General features: G+C 52.1%; 9 protein-coding genes across 9 annotated transcripts; 4 read left to right on the top strand and 5 right to left on the bottom strand.

Moving 5' to 3' along the window:
• Window positions 1-981: 981 nt before the first annotated feature.
• On the top strand, window positions 982-2,872 carry BBK36DRAFT_1171858 (cytochrome P450; the record flags this gene model as incomplete). Its single annotated transcript, XM_024895634.1, has 5 exons — window positions 982-1,369; window positions 1,438-1,629; window positions 1,686-2,021; window positions 2,076-2,507; window positions 2,583-2,872. 5 exons carry the CDS (start codon window positions 982-984, stop codon window positions 2,870-2,872), a joined length of 1,638 nt encoding a protein of 545 aa, XP_024746372.1.
• A 2,072-nt stretch (window positions 2,873-4,944) lies between these two features.
• BBK36DRAFT_1127693 (Aspartate/tyrosine/aromatic aminotransferase) lies at window positions 4,945-6,559 on the top strand (the record flags this gene model as incomplete). Its single annotated transcript, XM_024891540.1, has 6 exons — window positions 4,945-5,021; window positions 5,082-5,414; window positions 5,493-5,662; window positions 5,728-5,943; window positions 6,005-6,106; window positions 6,168-6,559. 6 exons carry the CDS (start codon window positions 4,945-4,947, stop codon window positions 6,557-6,559), a joined length of 1,290 nt encoding a protein of 429 aa, XP_024746371.1.
• Window positions 6,560-7,103: 544 nt separating this feature from the next.
• Window positions 7,104-8,399, bottom strand: BBK36DRAFT_1133704 (glycoside hydrolase family 64 protein; the record flags this gene model as incomplete). The annotated part of the gene is made up of 1 exon (XM_024892112.1): window positions 7,104-8,399. One exon carries the CDS (start codon window positions 8,397-8,399, stop codon window positions 7,104-7,106), a length of 1,296 nt encoding a protein of 431 aa, XP_024746370.1.
• A 634-nt stretch (window positions 8,400-9,033) lies between these two features.
• On the bottom strand, window positions 9,034-10,922 carry BBK36DRAFT_1127472 (amidase; the record flags this gene model as incomplete). The annotated part of the gene is made up of 7 exons (XM_024891507.1): window positions 9,034-9,191; window positions 9,246-9,434; window positions 9,491-9,613; window positions 9,668-9,794; window positions 9,856-10,227; window positions 10,460-10,606; window positions 10,668-10,922. The coding sequence occupies 7 exons, from the start codon at window positions 10,920-10,922 to the stop codon at window positions 9,034-9,036; spliced, it is 1,371 nt and encodes a 456-aa protein (XP_024746369.1).
• Window positions 10,923-12,350: 1,428 nt separating this feature from the next.
• BBK36DRAFT_1144112 (NAD(P)-binding protein) lies at window positions 12,351-13,361 on the top strand (the record flags this gene model as incomplete). The annotated part of the gene is made up of 1 exon (XM_024893648.1): window positions 12,351-13,361. One exon carries the CDS (start codon window positions 12,351-12,353, stop codon window positions 13,359-13,361), a length of 1,011 nt encoding a protein of 336 aa, XP_024746368.1.
• A 154-nt stretch (window positions 13,362-13,515) lies between these two features.
• On the bottom strand, window positions 13,516-15,138 carry BBK36DRAFT_1144111 (hypothetical protein; the record flags this gene model as incomplete). The annotated part of the gene is made up of 1 exon (XM_024893647.1): window positions 13,516-15,138. One exon carries the CDS (start codon window positions 15,136-15,138, stop codon window positions 13,516-13,518), a length of 1,623 nt encoding a protein of 540 aa, XP_024746367.1.
• Window positions 15,139-16,416: 1,278 nt separating this feature from the next.
• BBK36DRAFT_1144110 (hypothetical protein) lies at window positions 16,417-17,703 on the top strand (the record flags this gene model as incomplete). Its single annotated transcript, XM_024893646.1, has 2 exons — window positions 16,417-16,825; window positions 16,889-17,703. 2 exons carry the CDS (start codon window positions 16,417-16,419, stop codon window positions 17,701-17,703), a joined length of 1,224 nt encoding a protein of 407 aa, XP_024746366.1.
• A 504-nt stretch (window positions 17,704-18,207) lies between these two features.
• On the bottom strand, window positions 18,208-19,084 carry BBK36DRAFT_1127476 (manganese and iron superoxide dismutase; the record flags this gene model as incomplete). The annotated part of the gene is made up of 3 exons (XM_024891508.1): window positions 18,208-18,507; window positions 18,611-18,876; window positions 18,955-19,084. 3 exons carry the CDS (start codon window positions 19,082-19,084, stop codon window positions 18,208-18,210), a joined length of 696 nt encoding a protein of 231 aa, XP_024746365.1.
• Window positions 19,085-21,480: 2,396 nt separating this feature from the next.
• BBK36DRAFT_1182663 (acid protease) lies at window positions 21,481-22,867 on the bottom strand (the record flags this gene model as incomplete). Its single annotated transcript, XM_024896320.1, has 2 exons — window positions 21,481-22,626; window positions 22,691-22,867. 2 exons carry the CDS (start codon window positions 22,865-22,867, stop codon window positions 21,481-21,483), a joined length of 1,323 nt encoding a protein of 440 aa, XP_024746364.1.

Raw genomic sequence — 22,867 nt, 5'->3', positions numbered from 1 at the left:
GAGCGCTGAGTGCTATAACTTGTTGATTAGATTCGAGGGGAGGAATAAGGTCTTTCTAGGGTGGTAACCACATGCAGGCATCCCCGATTTATCTAAACGCAGAGGGTTGAGTTCTATCAATGACACGATGCATAGGCTCATAAACTTCGAGAGCCAATGGTTGCATCCGACAACAAACCTAACGGATCGTAGCTGATACCTTGGTGGATCGTTATATTGCAAAGCGGTGATGAAGAGTTACTACTATAAAGCTCGGTTGACAGCTCCTGATCATCTATAGGCTTCGCGTGCAGCTGTGGTAGCCGCAGGCTAGACGCCACCTCTCTCCATAAGCATCCCAAGATCTTCGAGCCAGTCTAGCCAGATTCTCACCATCGTCTCCATCACTCCATTGCAGTTCGGTCTCTGTTGTCTCTAATAGACCTCGATGGCTGCGTAAAAATGACGACGAAAGCACAAGATTGCCTCAACAAAACGAGTCTTTTGAGAGCACCAGCACGACGTCCCGTCCCCCCTTGCCATCTTCAGCAATACCTCTCACAGGAAACAAAGAGGCGTTCGTATCATCAAATAGACAGCCGTGACAATGAAACTCACATGACTCCAAATAAGCCCTAGGCGATGTAGTTGCGGCTACAAAACCTCTTGAATTCTCATGCCTCTCCACTACATAAACTCCAGACAGTAAGACAGAACTGTGCCTCAAGGCCTCTGTTGTAGACTTGACGGAAGTAATACGGGGGGAATGGTGTGACAGAAGCCTTATGGCTGCTCCTCCTCAGCTAAGCTCGCTGAGCTAACATAAGTCCCGAGGTAAGAAGCTTCCTCCCGCTTATACACTTTCTTACATGACGCACCGGTTCAAGTTTGCTTTCTTATAAGACCGCGTTACCCGCCTCTCGACCCAAATATTTTGTCTTCACTCATGTTCTTCATGTTCATTCCTCCTCCAAATGAGTACCCAAATGAGTCATCAACAAGATGCGGTATGAACTACTAGGTATCGCATCCGCATCGGCGGGCCTTCTCTCCCATCTCCTGTACTTCATCCATGGACACAAGGCTACGCAGGCGCCGCAAATCCTCGTCTTCTATCTAATCGCAGAATGTTTCCTCTACGCGCGAAGCATCCATTTGCTGGGCGCTTTGCAAGGTTACCTCACGGCTAGTGTTATATCGCTCTGCTACTTCCTGGCGCTCTTCACCAGCATCGTAATATATCGCGTCTTCTTCCATCGCCTACGCCACTTCCCAGGACCGTTCTGGGCAAAAGTCACAAAATTCTACTCTCCTTGGATAGCCTGGGATGGCAAACTTCACGAGAAGCACGCCGAGTTCTTCGAGAAGTACGGAGACGTTGTTCGAATTGGTAAGCCGCCTCTTCTTGGCTAATGTGAGTGCTCTGAAGCTGACTTTAATGCTTTTGTACGCTGCCAGCCCCCAATGAGCTCATCTTCTTGTCGATAGACACTCAGCAGAAGCTCCACGCAGCAACCACACGATGCTCGAAACGGGAGTCGGTTTATGAGGTTCTACATTACGAAGGCCACCTTAGTCTGGAGACGTTATTGAGTCGCGATGAGCATCGTAGGAGACGTCAGATATGGGACAAGGCATTCAACACAAAAGGTTGGCTACTCCCATCTCATGTTTCTTTCCGGTACCTGAATCTGATATTCTCTCAGCTCTGGAATCATACGAAGCATACGCGCGAGAGGTCGTCTACGAATGGCTGGAAAAGATGGCGACTCTCCAGGGCCAACCTGTCAATACTTCGCTGTATTCCCTCCTGATACCCTTCGAGAACATGGGTCGCATGGGCTTCTCCCACAACTTTGGCTCCATCCAGAAAGGTGTAGAGGACCCCATGCTGCACTATCTCGAGGTGACACTGGGCAGCGTCGGCAAACTTGGCGCCATGTACTGGCCCATTGCTCTTCTGAATGCTGTCGGTGGGAGCAGCGACCATGTGGCGTTTCAAAGGCTCTCATGTGGGATGGTAGACAAGAGGGAACAGGTAGGTGTTGCAGGCCTAGTCCGTATGCGAGTCTAATCACTAACTTCTTCATAGAAAGCGAATGAAGAACAGGAAGATATTATGAAATATCTACTCCAGGATTACCGTGCAAAGGAGCCCAAGGCCTTTCGTCACCATAACATGCTATACTCGGATTCGCAGGCTCTTATGGTCGGCGGAACTGATACTATCGGTGCCGTGTTGTCTTTCATCTTCTATTATACGGCGCGCGATCCTGCCATACAGAAGAGACTGCATGATGAACTGGAACCTCTCTATGGACGTACAATGTCCGGGGAATTCACAAACCGCGACTTGAGCGAGGCAGAGGCACCATACCTTAACGCAATCATCAACGAAACGATGAGAATGAATAATCCCACTTGCTCTAATGGACCTCGCGTCACTCCGCCCGAAGGCCTGGAGATTGACGGAGTGTTCATTCCGGGCAAAGTTGCAGTCTACTCGCCGATACATGCCAATCACCGAAGTGAGTATACTTGCTGTGATGCATCTTGCCCCTTACGCTGGTTCCGTGTATCAGCCTGTTTCTAACTGCATCAAGGTGCCAAATTCTTCAAGGAACCAGACACCTTCATCCCGGAACGATGGACTACACGGCCTGATCTCGTGATTGACAAACGCGCATACCATCCCTTCCTTCTCGGCCCCCATTCCTGCGTCGGGAAAAGGATTGCCTTGATCGTGATACGATTGGTGGTAGCTTATACGGTTTGGTATTATGAGTACGAGTTTGCTCCCGGTGAAGATGGAGTGGCGATTCTTCGGGATTCAGTGAATGGGCAGATTCTGAAGGCTGGTAAACTGGAATGTGTCTTCAGACAGAGGACTTGAAGATTGTATCAGCAGCTTGAGAACATCTTTTTATTGTTATTAGTGCACACACATAATGAAGCTGAGTAGCTGAAAAACTGTAATATTTGAATCAAATCGACTGTTCTAGCAGATTGTCCTACCCCGTCATGATTCGGCTAGAATTGTGTGTGAACATGAACGGGCACAACTAATGACAATGATGAACGTCCACGAAAGCAGAAAGCTCAATGTATTGTATCTAGTTATTGATTGGTCAAATTGCTGAATGGGTGATTTCTGGATCACGGAGCGGCTTGTCGTAGCATCGTCAAAGAAAATAGCGTATGTGTGGCGCTTGGTAGTGCTGAGTTCATCAAGCTTGACGCTCATCCCGAATACCACCGAGGGATTCAGTAGCATTTATATGCCCGCTAAGAATTGGGATCCATTAAGATCACATATCCATCTCTATAATTGAGAGTAAATCCCTGTAGGCATCAAAAGAGCTGCTGACATGATGAATCTACAAATGGCCGGGAGTATATCCGGTACCATTCGAGCCAACTTGAGCCAACTTGGACCTTCATAGGCATATTTGACATTCAATAAAGCTAAGATTCAGGGCCTCCCACCAGGAATTTGCCCATGGGGTCAATAGTCACTCAGATACAAGTATTTGAACTTCTGAGCGCCAAAAGGTCGTCTGAGCCTGCTCATACTGACCAAGTTGCTATCAGAATACCCTACACTTCAACTTGCTGTTGCATATACACAATGTTTTGCACCCGAAAGGCAGCGTTTGCGCATAACAGTATGGAAATACAGGAAGCTTACCATCTAATCGCATGAGGTAACTGTGAGCGAGATCTTCTGTGCCATGCACAAGTTGCAGCCACAAGCTTAAGAATACGGGCGCTTCCGAACATAATCTAGCTCGCACGGCACATACAAGGTGGATATTTGGTGAGACCTTCCACTTACCTAGTCCTATTTATTTGTCTTCAGTAAAGGTTTGGCTGATGTCCGATTTCCGCGCATAGATGAGAGTGAGAAGTGATGCTCTTGAAAGTGGATTTCCTGTTCGAGTAATCGGAATACTTCTCCGGCCTATCAAAAATGCAGATACATAACAGCTTAGGATCTCCATCAATGGCACCAACGCAATACGATCGATTATATATTGAGTGGACCATTGTCATTCCAAGCCATACTTCCACGCTCAAGTATGCGGCTCATCGGGGATGGGGCGTCTGCGGGATATGCCACCTCCGTGGGGGTAACGGAGTACTACTCGTCTATTCTCTGGGCCGCGGAGTGGCTACTCTGGTGGAACAGCACGGTCTATATCAGCCACACATGAGGAGGCAAAAGCTCCAGTCTTGAGCTTTGTCAGACGGCGCCCGACCCGGAGGCCCGGATCTGACAGCTACCCTGACGCCGACGATCGGAGCTCTGCATTATAGTAACTGTGATGATACAACACGTCCTTGAATCAATCTACGGTGAGCCGGTAATAGGGGTTCTTGTGAATTCTCCAAAACTCCGATGTACATAACGCCGGTTTGTGATGACTTCGGATATCTCGCGGCAAGCCCGGTCAAGACTCATGATGCCAACAACACTTGTTGCACCTTAAGGTAATTCTCTAGAGGACGAGCCACAAGAGTTCGGCAACTAAGATATTAGGAACGCAAAAGAAGGACGAAGTGCAACTCGGTTGATGGCATGGATAGACCTCGTTGTAAGTAGATAAAGGGGCTTTTGAGCATTCGACCGGACTTTTTCAATGTCGTCCGTAGTCGAAATGTCCCCGTAGTGGACGACTTTACGCCAGTAAAGTTGAGTCATGCTGGTAGGAAACAAGCGGTGACACAGTTGGTAAGCTGGGCTGGCACAAGTGCACCCGGGCCTGAGATACTGATGGCAAACTTAATCCATCCTCGTAAGATTTTAGATGCAAGTCTAATAATACCAGGCGTGTTTGGTGGCTCTCGCGTTGACAGGATGGAAGACATATATAAAGCTGGCCATGGCTGACTTTTCGACAAACTGTCTCGTTTGGAGCTTTGAACCATTTTACTGCCTCCAAATAATCTCAATTGCAGTTCAGAATGGCGCCTGTGAAGAATGGGATCAAGTCGCCCATCAAGCCCGCTCCTCGTGTGGCGGGCTCAACGCAAGATGTATGGTAAGCCGACCTACGAGAAACCCATCATTTGGCTTCCAGTGGCTCATTTACTCCCTTCAGGTCAATCATCAACGCCGCGGCGGCATCCACGGAGAAGCAGCCGGTAGTCAACATGGGACAAGGCTTCTTCGGCTACAATCCTCCCCAGTTCCTGATAGACGCCGCGAAACATGCCGTAGAGCGCCTCGACTGCAACCAATACGCACCTCCGAAAGGCCGTCTCCGTCTGCGACAAGCCGTTTCGAATGCCTACTCTCCTTTCTGGGGCCGGAAAATCGACCCGGAGACGGAAATCGCCATCACAACCGGCGCGAACGAAGGGTTCCTGAGCTGTTGCATGGCATTTCTGCAGCAGGGCGACGAGGTTTTGCTGCTCGAGCCTTTTTTCGACCAGTAAGCGCGCCATTCTTACGCTTTTCTGGTGGCTGTCTGGAGAAATGAGCGGTCTTCTAATGCTCAGCTGTGGAACAGATACATCAGCAATATCGAGATGGCTGGAGCCAAAGTCGTCTCGGTGGCGCTACAGCCACCAAAGTCAGGAATGACGAAAACGCACTCTGCGGGCGAATGGTCGCTCGACATTGAAGCTATGAAGAGAGCCATAACTCCTAAGACGCGGATGCTCGTGCTAAACACGCCTCGTTAGTGGACACTATTGTCATAACCTCGATCATGATCTTCGTGACTGACAGATCCCTATTAATAGACAATCCATTGGGCAAGATATTCAATGCGGAAGAGCTGAAGCAGATTGCCGAAGTTTGCGTACAGAACAACATTCTCATCATATCCGACGAGGTGTATGACCGACTATTCTACGTGCCGTTTACTCGCATTGCGACCATGTCGCCCGAGGTGGAACGACTCACTTTGACCCTGAGCTCGGCGGGAAAGAACTTTTATGCCACAGGTTGGAGAGTCGGTAAGACTTCGCGGAGATTCTGTTCAATGCTCTTCTGCATAAACTGACACTGAGAGTACAGGCTGGGTAATGGGTCCTCCGGAGCTGATAACATACATCGTAAAAGCACATGCGCGAATCTGCTATTGCTCTCCATCGCCTCTGCAGGAGGCATTCGCTATTGGTAGGAACAAAACCGCTGAACTGGCCTTGAACTTGTGCGGCATGTACTTACACCGGTCCAGGTTTCGAACAAGCCGAAGACAATGGCTTTTGGGACGAATGCATCAAAGACATGAAGTTCAAGATGGACTTCTTCAACGAGATCTGGCACGAGCTCGACATGCCCTACTCAGAGCCCGAAGGCGGCTACTTCGTCGTGGTCAACATGAGCAAAGTGAAACTACCAGAGGACTACCCCTTCCCCGACCATGTGCTCGAGCGTCCGAGGGACTTTAAGCTGGCGTGGTTCCTTATCCAAGAACTCGGCGTAGCAGCAATCCCGCCCAGCGAGTTTTACTCGCCGCCAAACCAGCATATTGGCGAGCAGTGGATGCGGTTTGCCGTGTGTAAGCCGGATTCTGTTCTTGAAGCCGCCAAAGACAGATTACGGGGTTTGAAACAGTATATTCATTAGGTGATCCATGTGCATGGACTACCTTGTCGTTTGATTAGACGTTTTTATACACAGCATTGTGGTCCCGCAATGGAGGTCATGTTTTATAGTTTCCTTGCGAAAGAAGTTCCGGCGTCTTTGTCTCAAACAGGGGACTCCAAGATGTGAAGAGACTCCATTGGAGGTTACGTCACAACTTTCCAGCGTTTCCTGTCTCTTTGTGGGTATCATGGAGCTTGATTGCCGGAATATGAGTTTCACGGTTGGAGGAGGATTGAGTGCATATAGATCGCCTGCATACAATGTTCGACCGAAATATATCAGGTTATTTTCAAATCAAGTATACAATAAAACTGTCGGAAAGAATACCCCATGATCATGACCCAATGTCTCGAAAACACCGAGTTATTAGCTACCGTTTACTTGTGTGTACTGATCTAAATGTGCCGTGGCTGATGAATCATGTTTCAACCCGCTGAATAGGACTCGTATCAACATCATCGCTGTAGTTTACACGCCATTTATAACCCCCTTCTCACCGCATGCCTACTCTGCTCATTCCCGTTCAATCTGTAGGCGGAGAACCAACATACACCGTCAAAGTATCCGGATTCCCCGAGGCAACAAGCCCCGAAGCATCCTCCGTCCCATCAGGATTCACATCATCATACGAAAACGCATATCCCCTCCCATCAACCTGCAGCTCGTGCACAAGCCGACTATAATGATGCGTCGGGCTCACCGTGTAATGATGCGAAGAGTTCAAGCTAGGCTGCACATCTCCCCCCGGAATGAGCAGCGTCGACCGGACAAACGCCGCGCAAAGACGCGGTATCACGGCAATGTGAATGTCGTTGTCGCCGTTGACGCGGCCAAAGGGACCGCTGTCGCAGCCCCAGATGTCGGTTGCCAGGGGACGCGAGTAACCGCGGGTGTCGTTTTGGCAGCGCAGGATGTTGTTGATGACTCTGCATTTGACGGCGCCGGCGGGTGTCTGGGTGTCGATGGTGAGGGGCTTGTAAGAGTAGTGACGCCAGACTTTGTCGACGTAGCTGTTCCAGTAGTCTTCGAAGGCAGATTGATGGAGGCGGTGGTAGTAGTTTGGGGACAAGACTCGGATGGGGCGCGCGTTCTGGTCGACAACGCAGAGGCCGAGCCAGGAGTGACCATCGACGGTCGTCTGGTTCCAAAGACCATCGCATAGGGCCTGAACTGCGTCGGAGCGGAGGCCGCGAGTAATCTGTGGCTTGTCGGGATCATCCTTGGTGGAGAGAATCATGCTGAGAATGAGGCCGACGAAGTCGACGTAGCTGATATTTGCGTAGACAGTGCCGGCGGCCGTGTAAGTGAGTTCGATGAAGCCCCAGTGGAGGGACGCGCTGGGGTCGTCCATGTTCGTGACGGAGGGCTGGACGAGACCATCGCCAAAGCCCGTGTCAAGCATGAAGAAGCTGAGGTTTCCCTGGCAGAAGTAGACTCTTCCCGAAGAGAGCGGGATGGGAATCTTCATGTTGAGAGATTTGCCTTTGCGTGGGAGGGGAATCGCGAGGTTGTGCTCAATTTTGCGGGGCAATCGAGAGGCATGAGAGCTGGGATAGATGAGGGTGCCGTTGGCGGTGATGAAGACGACAGCGCCCCGGGAGTCGAGGCCTTGGATGTAGGCATTGATGGGTCCGCCATCAAAGTTGTTGACAATCTTCAGTGGAAGAGGCTGGATTCTCTGTGCTTGGAGACGGGTGAAGTTGCTGTGGTAGGTGCCGTTTAGAGTGTTGTCCTTTGTGACTGTAGCCTCTTGTCCGGCAGGGTGGGCGATGGTGAAGCCTTTGCCGGGGGGTATTTGGCCTTGGTAATTGAAAGACATGGCTATGCCAGTCAAAGTGGCGAGAACGCCTAGGATATACATTATGTATGCTTGGTTGTTATGATGCTTCAAGTTCAAGGACAGAGCTGTGATGCTGATGAGGTAAGATATGTGTGAAGAGTTCAGGGAAAGATTAATGCCGAAGGGCTTGTGAAGAAAGGACACATGCTGGGTTTTATGTCTAGCCAAGTCATTCACAGCTTCTTGACGGCTTGACTGATATGAGCCTCGTATGCCAGCTTTTAGAGTTCAGGGCCCTGTTGCGGGCAACCCGGTGTGCAATACCAGGAACCTGAGGCAGCTAATTCATGTTGTCTGGCATCCGGGCCAACATCAGGGTCATAAATCAAGTATGCAGATTGTTTTATTGGTTTCGTCAAGCTTCTTCTTTGCAATTTCGCCACATATCTGGGCTGTCTGTTGCTGATTAGAAACGAAGTGTTCAAGGTCAATAGCAGTCAGTATGGCTCATGGATCTACTATTGCGGGTTAGGTGTAGATGAAAGGGGTAAGAGCACAAAACAAGCTTTTCGCAGTATATAACAAATGCTCAAATATCGAATAAGCATGCTTTTAGCTCTAAATCCCTAAGAATAATAAAGTTCGATGCAAAGCGTGGCGGATGGCGACGGATTTACAGATTAGGTACAGGACGAGGCTTAGCCACCGCCTCATACGCAGCCATGAAGCGCAAGAGCAGCTCTTCCTCATTCTCCCTAGCCAGTATACACAGGCCAAACGGACGTCCATTGTATCTCAACTGACCGATGGGAGCGGTAGCGATGGGATACCCTGTTTAAATTAGCAAGGAAGCTTCTCATCCCAGTGTTCATGGCATTGGCTTACCTGCTGCGGCGGCATGTATACACAGAGAGCTATCGCCAGGAGCGACAAGGAGATTTACATCCTGTGCGTCAAACGCGGTGTCAATGATCTGCCGGGCTACACTCCGGAGACCTTTTCTTAGCACCTCGACTTTCTCTGGCTCGTCGTTGTAGGTGAGAGTCTTTTCAAGGTCTCCTTGTTCCGTGTATGCTTAATGGTCACGTTAGTTCTTGCGGACCTATTTCACTTCGAGGTGCAGAACTCACGTGCAGGCATTGCCTTATCGCTATTTTCTTTGTTGAACTTGACAATATCCTCGGCACTGCGCACGGGACGTTCATCGAAGGAGTTGATGAAGCGAAGTATGCCAATGTTTTTGAACTCCCAGACTAGAAAATGATGAGATAGGACTCAAATATGCAATTCATTCTCGAGATACTCACATGCGATGGGCATAATGGCCTGTTCTCCGTTAACGGTTAACTCATCGGTGTCGGCAACCTTGACGGGGTGTTTCAATGAGCAGCCGTCTTTCTGCAGAAGTTTGACCACCCCTTCGTATTCTTCAATCTGTAACTTTATCAGAAAACGGCTTGTCTCGAAGCTTGACATGGATTAAAGCATTGCCTACCATTTGTTCTGCAGTGCCTTCATGCGGTGGACACATCGCCTCCGAAACCTTCCACGCCCTAGGATCGAGGAATCCAACAGACAGGCCTTCCCAAGTCCCAAACCTTTCAGAACGGAATGTGCGCTGCAGAAGAATCTCGGTCATTGCTCGCACGTCGGCAGAGCTCTTTGCCATGGGGCCCAGACTATCGAAGAAGTCCGTCATTTTATACGCGCCAGTCGCATCCATAACACCTGTTGTAAGCTTGACAGCGTATAGGCCTGCTCTGGTGGACGGCGTGACGATTGAGCCAATCGTTTCGGTGCCCAAGGCGAGGGGACTGAAGCCGGCCGCGACGGCGACGGCGGAACCGGTAGAGGATCCTCCCGGGGCCTGATGGACATGAGCATTGCCGTTGCTCCAAGTAATGCATGAGACTGGTGTCTTTACTGACCGAGTGCCCTAATATGGCTTCATTCTCTTCGATTTTCCCCACATACGGAGAGAGTGTTTGGCCGCCGTGGCTGGACCATCCCGGCATCATCATTGTCATTTTCATGCCTGCAAACTCCTGTCATCCCACCCGTTAGCGAGTAAAAGCCTGTTGGGCGCTTTCGGTCCATACCGTCATGTTGCCTTTTCCTATGATAATCAGACCAGCGTCAATCAACAGCTGCGCGACGGCAGAGTTTTTGGACGCCTTGGCTCCGACAAACGCCCATGATCCTGCGGTTGTGGTCATGCCCAGGTTGGAAGCAGTCATGAAGCAGTCCTATTGACAGTGTAAGAAACTGGGACACGATTGAAGACCCAGCCCTTCCGTTAACACTCACCTTGAGGACAATAGGAATTCCGTGAAATGCGCTCCGAACGCTTCCATTGCTGCGCTCTTCATCTAGAGCCGCGGCGACACGTAGTACTTTGTCGCGAGGCGCGGGAGAGATGAGTGCATTGAGAAATGGCTCATGGCGGTCTATCTGATCAAAGTAGTGCTGGACGATCTGGACGCTGGTGGTTTGCTTGTTTGTGAGAAGCCGTTGCAGGTCCACGGCATTTGTGGTGAGGACATCGAATATTGTGCTGGACATTTTGTGCTGGGACATGCGAGGCCAATTGGTAACTTTGGTCGTTGGCAATAAAAGCATTATTAAAACCCACGGAGAATCTAAGGCTTAGATAGGATGAATAGGAAGGAACCTCTACACTTATACGTTGCGTAGGAACAACTCAAGAAGTTTGTAATTTAATACGCAATATGGGGCACTCAGTGATCGTATTCCTTCGGCGCAGCTGAGGCTACCCTGACTGGCAGTTCAATAATTTCCATTGTATCAAATTGGGGTGCCTAACAGTAAGCTACCTCTTTCCAGATTTTGGTTGTCTCCGGAAGATACAAAAGTCCCTGAATCCTCATCGCTAGGCAGAACTTTGAGTGACAAGATTACGAAGGATGAGGCGGGGTTTGCGATACATATATAAGGTATAATTCAGATATTCATCAAGAGGGATCAGTAGCCAGCTGTGATAACTCTCAAGTTGACGAGCTGGTCTACTCTTGAATCCAGATTACAGAAAGCCAGCACCAAAGGACAAAATACTTCGTACAATTGACAGCGTCAGTCGTAGTAGATTTACATTCGTAGAGAACTGTGGGGTTTTTTGTACACCCTGCTATAAGTCGGTAGAAGTAGTACACACATCCTTAAACATATCGATGCGAGTGGTTACAATATATGGAAGAACTCCTCCCGGGCATGGAAAAAGAAGATACATGAGCTTTTTTGTTATATCTCAACAATGCACCTAGGGATTTAAGCATCGGAGAGATGGCTTCCTTGCGTCATATGCCCCTTGTGCCAGACGCGGGAGGCATCGCATACTTAGTATTGTCCATCCCCTAAGGCAAATTTGTCAGAGCTTAATCACACCTCGCCTCTACTCTTCACAGGTATATAAAATCAAAAAGCCACGAATAGAATGATCGATCATAGTAGTATCCAGCTTATACCCAGAGTTCGTCATTGTCTTTTCGCAGCCAAAGCATCAAGATACCCACCCAGCAAGACTTCCCACCTCCCCACTTCATCGGTAAGTCTTATACGTGATTAGCCTGCTCGCAATCCCAGCTTTCCTATTAGCTAGATTGTCAACCAGTGGAGTTCGCCTGTGTCGATGCCTCTATTCGGTAACATCTCACAAGCCACGGGTTGACGATAGTCTCCGTACAAATATCGACTTCTGGCAGATGGTGTTTGACGGATTTAAAGATGAAGAGACCGAAGAATGGCAAGAAGACGGAGTTTAGAATCAGGAGAAGACTATGGTAGGAAGGAGATTAGAACCAAGAAGACGATGGTATGAAGGGAATGGGTATAAAAGAGAGCGATGAGGCACGATGGAGGAGCTTCATCAGACAAACAATCAACAATTCATCCACCATACAGGCCATCACCACTTCAATAGCACTCAACCTCACCCTGACTTACAAGTTCCAAGTCACACAAAAGACCACAAACATGTCTCGCTACGCCGCCGTCCACGCCTGGGATAACCTCGCCGGAGAAAACGACGCCCGCCCAACCGCCGAACAAATCATCAAAGACGCCGGCAAGCAAGACCTCAAAGGCCAAGTCATCATCATCACGGGCGTCTCCTCCGGCTGCGGTGCCGCCAGCGCCCGCGCCCTCGCCGCCACCGGCGCGGAGCTCTACCTCGCCGGCCGGAGCGTCCCCAAGGCCAAGGCCGCGCTCTCCACCATCGCCGACATGCCCAACGTCCACTTCCTCGAGCTCGACCTCGCGTCCAACGCCAGCATCAAGACCTTTGCCGCCGACTTCCTGAAGCAGTCCGGCGGCAGGCTCAACGTCCTGCTCAACAACGCCGGCGGAGTCATTGCCGAGCGCAAGGTCACCGAGGATGGCTTCGAGCGCCAGCTCGCCATCAACCACCTCGGCTCATTCCTCCTCTTCGCCCTCCTGAAAGACGCCCTTCTCGCCAGCGCCTCGCCGTCCAACCCCAGCCGCGTCATCAACGTCACCAGCGTCGGCCACCGCTACGGAACCATCCGCTGGGACGACCCCAACTTCGAAAAGGGCGAGTACAACCCCACCGCCGCCTACGGCCAAGCCAAGACGGCGGCCGTCTACGCAGCCTCCGAGATCGACCGCCGCTACGGCGCGCAGAACCTCCACGCGTGGAGCGTCCACCCCGGCGGCATCGTGGACTCTGCGTTTCTGACCAACAGCGGCTGGGACAAGAGCTTCCTTGACAACATGGTAGCTAACTGGCCCAAGAAGCTCTTCAAGTCCAGCGAGCAGGGCGCCGCGACGCAGGTGTGGGCTGCTGTGAGCGACGATGTCCTTGCTGAGGGCGTGACGGGCAAGTATCTGGAGGACTGTAGCGTGGCGGTGCACATGTCCAAGTCGGATAGTCCGGAATGGAGGGGACACTGTGACCATACGTACAATGAGGAGGATGCGAAGAGGACTTGGGAGCTGAGCGAGAAGTTGCTTGGGATCAAGGTCTGATCGGATCGATTGAGAACTGTAGGCTGGCAAGCGTAGTGGTAGCATGGCATAGCACCGGAGATTCATGGAAATATATCGAGTTGTCATATCTCATTATTGTTCTTGAAACTTGTGGGCGCCTTGGACAACAGGGTGAAGGTGTTCTGGCCCTGGTTCATTGGATACGGGGTTTTTGCTCCCCAGGTTTCCAATAACTTCGCCGCTTCCCTGAGATCTCTCCATAGGGGACGCACCCCGGGTTGTAGTGGTCGACGTCGTCTCCCATCGGCCACATGGCGACGAAGAGGACCTCTTCTTCGCTGCAAACCTGTGGTTTCAGCCACGTGGTCCAGGCAAGCTCTTGAACGAGGTTACGGGCAATAGCCCGGCTCTGGTTGAGTGCCTGTTCCATGGAGGCACTCTCGACTCCCCTCTTTATCAGGTACGCGTCAGGTGTGGCATCCGGTACTGCCTGGAGGAGAATCGCTCGCATGAGGAACAGGTCGCTGCAGATACGCTTCATAACGACCTCAAGAGCGGTATGAATCAGGGCGTCCGAGAGAGTCCAGTCCTGCTGTCTTGGCAGTGCCGGTATGAGGTAGTGTGCAGCACAACGATCAATAGCTTCCGCAGTTCTGTTCCTGTCGTCGTCACCCGCTGCCAATGTGATGTCGTCTGGGAGACGAGGGGCTTCATAGTACGTGAGCGCAACGCCTTCCAGCTCACCAATAAAGAAATCCGCTGATACATCCGTCGAAGCCATCGCCGCCAGTCTCTTCTCAAACCGAGCAACGATCATATCAACGACTGCTTGCCAGTTGACGACAAACTTTCTCGGCTCCACAAAGACGTTCTGCAGATATGCCTTGATGTCCTGAAGGTGCTCCTGCTTTGCTGCCCCCAGCCTGATGAGGTCCGGCCGCTCGGGATCGGTACTGGAGATGTTGATGGGGAAGAAAAATCCAGACACCATGGATGAAAAGTCCATCTTCACCCGCTCGCCGCCGATGCCATCATATCGCTCCCCAGCCGCCCTCAACCACAGGTAGGGCACCAGGTTGGCCTCGCCTTTCAGTCTGTCCGCTGCGAGGGGCGTTCGGAGCGAAGAATCGAGGTGCAGCCCGGAGCTGAAGTTGCAGTATATGACTTCGAAGCCGGCCTCCATGCGCATGATACCGTCCCATCCCCATTCTGTCACCACGTCACACAGTGCCCTTGCGCGACTCATGTCGTCTTCGAGAACGTCCCAGTGCGTGCTATTGTTTTGACAGAGCACTTGATCCTGAGAATCTAGTGTTCCGACATAGGTCTTGCCCGCCGACATGCCATCCAGATAAAGCAGCTGTATGTCACGCGTTGTATGGTAAGTCTGCAGATAGCCTCTCACTTGCCCTTTTTCGTCACAGCCGCTGCTCTCCGTCTCTGGCTGGTCTGCTAGCGGATGAGGCTGCTCCTCCTCCGGACAAGGTCGATGACGGCCAGGTCCCCTTGGTTGCGGCCTCGCAAAGAACTCCGCGTGCTCGACCTCGAAAGCCAGCCACTCGGTGCCTTTGGGGGGCTCTTGGAAGTAGCCTCCGTGATAGAACGAAGTACCGGCCGGCACGACAACGGGGATGAAGCCGAAGCCGTTGTGGTTCAGGGAGGATCCCCATTGGCGGCCAGCAGAGTGTATGGCGTTGAAGATGTGGTTGGCGTTGGCTTTTGCGCTCTCGTGGAAGGGGAGAATGGGATCTCGGCCTGCATGGACGGCCGCAGCCGAAGCCAGCAAAACGACGAGCTTGACCGCAATCACAGCCATTGTGTGCAGAACATCTCGAGTCTTGAGTCTCGAGGATGCTCAGGCCAGGACAGATGACTGCCTGCCATTACGCGTTCTGCCCCCGGCCACCAAGCTTATTCCGAGCAAGCGGCTCGGATGACGACGGCTCCCCACGATTGGCTCGGTGATGATCCTTGCTCGCATCTATCGCAAGGGACGTTATCAGCAGCGAATCAGGATGGAGACTTGCATCTATTGTGATCTGTTGCAGATGTCGAGCAGGCAGGCATCGATCCATCCTGTGATCAAGCTGTTACTGCGCCGTTTGTAATTTTCCAAGCTTCTCTGCTCTGTTGATGCTTGGAAGCGGCTGAAAGCAGATGCAGTAGCATTGATGCATGGTGTTGTTCCACACACTCAACGGTCGCTTGCTGTCACTGCATCTACAGACGCCTGACTAAGCTTAGGTATTTCACTGCATCGGATGGGATGGATTGACTCTGTCCGCAATACGTATTGGTATCAAGAGCGCGTAACACGTACTAGGTATTGCTTCACCAATACAGCAACACTTCTATTTTCAAGCCTCTAAATAGGTATCCAGTCAGATGAAGACTTGCCTCTATTTCTTCGATAATAGTTATATCCCAGCTTCATGATGTCTTGTTGCTGCAGGCCACCGTCTCATCATGCCGTCCGCCGCAGAGAAACAAGTGCCCAAGGCATCGTCAGTGGCATCTCCTTCATCTTTCACTTTTTTCTCACTCTTTACCTTGATATTGTCGTCTTTAGAAAGTGAGTTGAATGAAGGGTACATCCGATCACACCGATAAAACACCGAAATGCATGTACATCTGCTTCTTCCCGCCTTGAACCCTGGACTCAACCGGCAACTGCCCGCCAGCTGCCCATGAGCTGCTCTTTCCTCGACACCGTTGCCCAGCCACGTGAAGCCCAAACAAAGGCATAAAGAAGCATGATCTCCAGAATGTCCCTCTTCTCTGTCTTCTTTTCCTTGTTCAACATCTTCGTCTGCTCCCCAGGTTGCCAACACCCACGTCTTACGTCTCGAGAATCGCAAATTGGCGCTCCTCACCAGAAGAGGCACAACAGTCCATCTTCGGTGTCCGACCCAGTTCCTTGGTTCTTCGCCTGGGTTGTCAGGTTGAGCTCTCTTTGGATCCTCACAAAACCTCAGTCATTTCATCACCCACAGCCGCTTTGGGTCAGTCGCAGGTAGGCCGCCATCGGAATGTATCATTATCAACTCTTCGACGCCATCCGAGCTCTAACGCATACAGTCCTCAAGCAGAAGACATGGCGGACGCGGGCGCTGACAGTCTCCGGCTCTCTCCGGTATTCGACCGCCCTCGAGATAACCCTCTGAATAAAATGGAGGGCCTGAACCCAGAGCGTGCCATGCGGTTGCTGCAGTCACGCTCTCCGGAGAAGTCCCTGTCCCCCGTCATTACAATTGGGCCACGAATCACGGGTAGCAACGCTGTCGGTCTCGGCGTGGCTACCACTCGGCAGCTCACTGGCGTCAAGCGAGAGCGCTCTCCATCGCGGGATGGGGAAGCTCGGTCGCTTGCGCAAGTCCCCAGAACAGCGTCTCAAAGTCTGCCCCTGGTGATTGCCGGGGTCAAGCGACGTCGTAGTCATCTGGACGAGCCGGAGCCGCGATCAACGCGGCAATGGTGTTCGGTTCCTCCTGTTCTACCACCTCGTGAGTCCGTTGTCAATATGCCATGACCATTGTACCCAAAAATGATGCTGATCTCTCAGGAAGAGCCGCCTCCGAATCCTCACACAATCTACCTGGAAAGTCTCCTTGCGCCACGCTCCCTCCTGTTGACTCTCAAGTCAAGGCGTGGCGACGGCAGCCAGATCATTTCGACCCAGTATCGCTCCACTACCAATGTCGGCCTGCTTCTGGGAAACGCCATCCAAGACCGCCTTGACATCCCCGTCCTGCAGCTGCCGGCTCCCAGCCAGGCAGAGGGGAGTCTAGAGCGGGTTATACAAGGAGAGCTCCTGGAAGCAGTTTGGTTTGACCTCACGCCCGAAGCAAAGTATGCCTACGCGCGTCAACTGCGACGCATCGTCAATAACATGCGGAGTGGCATGACTTCAGTACGCAATCCTCCCACTACCGTGGCCAGGACGAACGTGCTGGGGTCTGCCTTTTCCGGCCCCTATTCTCTGATGCTGGATCAGCATGTGCAGAATACGTATTGGGCAGTTCGAACGAGGCCAACTTGCCACGAATACGTTGCTTTCTTGGCAACGTCGTTCGTCCCATCTGTCCCGACACCAGTTGCTCACGCCCTGACGTGTCAGTTCCGAACCGACTATCGCATCCGCTTCACGCACGGCGAGCTGAGCCCGGGCAACATAGTCGTCCACAATAGCAAGATTGTGTGCATTCTTGGCTGGGATAACGGAGGCTGGTATCCGGAGTGGTGGGAGTACGCCAAGTTTTTCGAAGCCCGCACTTCTCCTGAAAACCAAGACTGGTACGACTATGCCAACGAGATCTTCCTGGACGCTTATCCAAACGAGCTTGTGGCCTACCAGGGCATTGCCAGGTGCCAGCGACAGTAGGGGGCGTGGAGAGGAGACATGGATTCAGCCATGGCTCTCTTCGCGCCTGCATTTTTGGGACATGCGTGTATATTCTTGCCCAAGTCATGCATGCGATTGGTGATGATTCACCGGACGCATGTGTGAAGTCAAAGCATGGTTGCCGCTCGTTTGACAGGGACGAAATTGAACTTGGCGGAGGAAATAAGACTATCCAGTTGGTACTGGCTCTGTTGTATCCGTTACCTACACATAGGACATTAGTTGCCTCGCACTATTGTGACTAAGAGTAGCTGCCCGAATATATCAGCAATGGACTGTGAATCTGGTAGTTCGTCAATAAAGGCATGTTGCATTGTCGATACTCACTGCCAGCACAAGCAAAGACGGCGAGCTGTATGCTTGTTGGAACGGTTTAGCCATTTTATCCTATGTGCTACTTATGGATACATATGGAGGCAGGCAACAGGAAGAAATGCTACAAACGTTGGATACCTTTACACATTATTCTCTTGCACACATCGTCTATTGTCCGAAGCGCTTGGCGACGGTGCCCCAGTTGATGACGTCCCAGATGGCGCTGAAGTACTCGGCCTTGCAGTTCTGGTACTGGAGGTAGTAGGCGTGCTCCCAGGCGTCGATGCCGAGGAGGGGCTCGTAGTTGCCTGTGACGGGGTCCTGGTTGGCGCGGGTGACGATGGTGAGGTTGCCCGAGGCCTTGTCCTTGACGAGCCAGGCCCAGCCGGAGCCCTGGATGCCGGCGAGGGCGGCGTTGGTCTGCTTCTTGAGGTTTTCGAAGGAGCCGAAGTCTTGCTTGATGGCGGTCTGTAACAGCGCACGGAAGCTGGTCAGTCACAGTGATTTCACGATTACAAGGCTGAAAGGGGGAGGGGAGAGGACCGCGAGAATTGTAAGAGGATTGACATACCAGGAGCTGGCCCTCGGGCTCACCACCACCGCCCTTGCCGTTGGGGGCGAGGTTCTCCCAGAAGAGGGAGTGGTTGACGTGGCCGCCGCCGTGGAAGTTGAGCAGCGGGGCCTGGGCGGCGGCGGCCTTGGCATCGCCCTTTGCCTGGGCCTCGGCGAGGGCCTCGGCGGCGGCGTTGAAGCCGTTGACGTAGGTCTGGTGGTGCTTTGCGTGGTGGAGCTCCATGATCTTGCCCGAGATGTAGGGCTCGAGGGCGCCGTAGTCGTCTGTGTTTTTGGTTTCGAGGCTTGTTAACGAGTTTGTCTATATGGGGATCTGAGGGTATCGAATTGGTTGTAGCTTACACGGAAGGTCGGGGAGGGTTGCTTTGCCGCGGACGAAGCTCGTCGAGGCCATTGCGGCGAGAGGCTTCGCGGCGCGGGCGCGGAGGCCGGCGCGCAGGACGGGAGTCGTGCGGAGGAGGGAGGAGGCCATGCTGGGCGATTTAATTTCTATTTGCTCGTTTTTGTTTGTCGCTGGTTTGGTGTTGGGAAGCTATTCGCAGGTGTAAAGGTAAGGTAAGCAAGTTGTCCGGAATGTCTTTTGTTGACTGCGCGCGAAATCGGCTGCGGCGGGGTGAAAGAGCTCAACCGGGGGGGGCTATAGAGTGATGGGAAGTGGAAATAGAGGGGAGGAGGGAGGAAGAGGGGTTTTGAAGATGGGTGTTTCTTTTATGGTGGTGGAATCTTGAGGAAAGGTGAATTGCAGAATGCCGAAAGGCGCGCGCTTACCAATTGGGTTGCTACCTGTACTACTTGTGATAGAAGTGCAGACGAGGTTGTCTAGAAGTGACGGTTTCCGGGGGAAGAAAGCGGAAATGATGTCAAAAAGCTGCAGCTCCTTCGGTCGGCCCAAAAGATGGAGCTCGCGTTCGGATTGCCGAGCTTCTATCAGTGGTCCGGCAGGACGGAGCTGAACGCATCGTTTCGTCACTCATTGGTGGGGTGGGACAGGATGCTTTTTGTCGCTGATATGGTAGGGCGGGATGTACAGTTGCTGGGGGGAGGTACGTCGGCGGGGGTGGGATGGCGTGAGGCTAGAGGGGTAGTTGTGAGGGCTGGGGTACTTTGTGCAGTATCGCGGGAGAGACTGGGGAGTACATAACTGGGGTAGGTAAATCTGAATCGTGAATCTTCTCTAACGGGTCATTCGTTGCGTTGGGAGAAGATGTTCGAAAGTGAGGGTTGGGATGGATCGTATGTTATAGAAGTCTGGAGAAAGTGAAGTGTGCAGCTTGAGAGGTGACCTTAGCTTCTGCGAGTCATGTAGCTGACATTGTGTCAACCCTGAAGCTCGAAGCTCCCGGCAGCTCCAATTTCCACCCTATTGTACAGCTACGACTTCCAGCAAGAGAGCTTTCCATCTCGTCTTTCCGATGGCCGATTGTGCCATCAGTTACGCCGTTAACAACACTTACTACTAGGTAGTAGGTAAGCCCCGGCCGCGATATAAAGCAGCCGAGCTGTGGCCATTCTGCAAAGTTCCAGGTGTCATTACTAGCAGGTAGGTTAGTTAATGTTAAACGACAATTTCACAAATCAATTACAGGGCTTAAAGAAACATTCAAGATATCAAGAACACATCACAATACATAACAAAGAGAGCCAACGCCTGCCATGGTTCTTCTCTAGAGCACAGCGTCTTCATTCAAGTAACTGTGTACCCAAGTTGACTGTTTCGTCGTCCGCCTTTTTTAGCCTCGTCCAAGGCAGCATCACCACAATCAGTCCGCCGTCAAAGCGTCCCAACCCGACGCAGCGAGAGATAATTGTGAGGCAGATTCGATTGGCCAGGTAATTGCGCCAAGCACCCTCATAGGCCGTTCGTCCTCGCGCAGGTCTTCGACGTCTCGCCCATTCGACATAACGGCTTACTGTGCATCACATAGCCACCTGAATGTCGATCTTGATTCTAGGTTGAGTCTTTGACCATCATGTTATATGTACGACGACTTCTCTAGTCTAACCGAAGCTTCATGAGGTCAATGACCAAGCTTAGAACAATGCAGAGCCACACCAGATGCAATAACCCATCCAACTCGACGTTCCATTGCCTGACAATGCCATGCTTGACACGAACCCATCAAAATGCCCGAACAGACAAGCATCAAAAATCAACAGTGAGCCTCTGCCAAGAAGCTAATCCGCGTTAGGTGCCATTCAAGGCGGTAATGACTGTTTTTTTTTTTTTTTTTCGAAACTTCGTATCGATCCGGTCATGCCGTGAATACGGTGGCATGGCAGCAGTCGTCGGCGCATACGCTTAGAGTGTAAGAGGGTCAAGCCTTGTCGAGCTTGATAAGCAAAGGAATTTCACATCCTGCTTCAAAGGAATGTCATACGAATGTCTCTTCCAGAAAAAAAGAGCTCGAAGGAGTGACGCGATGGTTCGAATGTGCCCAAACGGCTTCGAATCTCTCATTTATATGGTGCAAACGCTGCACAGTGGCGCTATGGTGGCCAATGGTTTCCCGTAACCAGGGACTATCTCGGGATTGCGCAAATATGAAAAGTAACGAGCGAAGCATCCAGCATGGCAGTATTTCATACCATTAGTACAAGAAACGGCAATATACACAGAGCAAGAGCCGCGCTGCCACTTCGAAGCGAAACAGCTCCCGAAGAGCCAGTGGTCTGGGTGGGCTGTGCGGCGCCTGAAGTCTCTTGGCCATCAAGGCCCATGGTGGGCTTTGCTGATGACGGGACTCCGAGGGTAGCGGTGCCGGTGCTCGCTGGAGTAGCAGAGGCAGCAGTAGTGCCCGTGTTTGTGGCCGTAACGAAACTCTGGCTGCCCACGTCGGAGGAAGAACGCTTGGCAAATCCTGGATCGAGTTAGTAACACGTAGGTGGAGCGGGATTTCTACAAAAGATGAGGTGCTTACCGATTCGCATCTGGTCTTTATCAAAGACGGCGTACACATTCTTCAGGAACGTATCGCCAAAGAGCCAAGATCCCTCAACGACCTCGTAGCCGTAGACGTTGCTCGTGCACTTTCCGCTGCTATCCTTGGGGGAGACCCAGTCCTTGGGCGAAATGGGAAAGTCAACGCCGGAAAAGGTGACGACCAAGGGCGTCGTGGTATCGCAGGGAACCGTCCAGGTGACGCCGTCCGAGCTCTGCGCCCCGTCAATGACGGCGTGCAGGGCCTTGACGTTCTTGGAGGGGCCAAACATGTACGAGGTGCCGGTGTCGATGTAAGCATTGATGCCGCCCGCGCTTCCCTTCTTCCCGTTGTACGACATGTCATCCAGGGGGATGGACCAGTCGGTGCCAGAGGGAATGGGGGTGTAGGTGATGTCGCCCGTGTATCGCGAAGGGTTCGTGGCGCCAAACGTGACCTCGCCGTCGTTTTGGCCGTCAGATGCTCGAGCCAGGGCGACGGAAAAGATGCTCTTGTCGAGCTTGCCGGCGCCTTCCAGCGCCGACAAAAAGTTCTCGTTGGCACCGCTGTTCATCGACATGCCGAGGATGCCGTCAAAGGCAAAGTGCACAAAGTCCGAAGAGGTGTTGTGAGCCAGCCCAAACTGATATGTCAGGCTCATGCCCGCCACCTCGATGGTATCATTGACCAGGTTGCCGCTGACGGCGCCAGATCCGTATGCAATGGAAAACTCCTTTGTGCTGGTCTTCAGAGTGTCCGAATCCTTGGGTCCAAAGGAGTCGTGCAAGGAGCAAGCCTCAGACACGCAGTCGGAGCCCATGACCCAGCTCGAGCCGGCTCCCGTGTCGAGCAACATCCAAAGCTGGGTCTTCTTAGAGCCAAGAGACGCCTGTACAAAGTAGGAGTAGTCGGTGCCATCCTGGGCGAGGCCAGCGGTGTTGGGCGTATCGGGGTCAGCGGCCTTCAGGATAGAGAATTGGTTATCTCTCTTTGCAAGAGTAGTGTCAGGGCTGGAGCTCGGGGGGGCTTGGTCGCTGTATTTGTGTGCCAGCAGGGCTGCTTGCCAGGCAGCCTTTTGTTCTTGTGATGCCGGAGCCTGGAATCAAGGTCAGCATATAAGGTATAGACCATGAGTGTGTAAGTCATGGGCCCGGACTCACTCGTCTCGATGGTCTGCGCTTGATGTCAAACGTAAGACCATTGTCCGCACTCCTCTTTGCCTCTCCAGCATTGTGCTCCTCAATTTCCTTCAGCCACGCCGGTGTATACGGATAGAAAGCAAGGGCCCCCGAGGCATACAAAGCCAGCGGTGCCAGCAAGACGGAATTGGAGCGCAT

This window comes from Trichoderma citrinoviride (assembly GCF_003025115.1).
Source record: "Trichoderma citrinoviride strain TUCIM 6016 unplaced genomic scaffold BBK36scaffold_14, whole genome shotgun sequence".
NCBI classification, from domain to species: Eukaryota; Fungi; Ascomycota; class Sordariomycetes; order Hypocreales; family Hypocreaceae; genus Trichoderma; species Trichoderma citrinoviride.
This window is presented reverse-complemented; position numbering and strand designations above follow the sequence as displayed.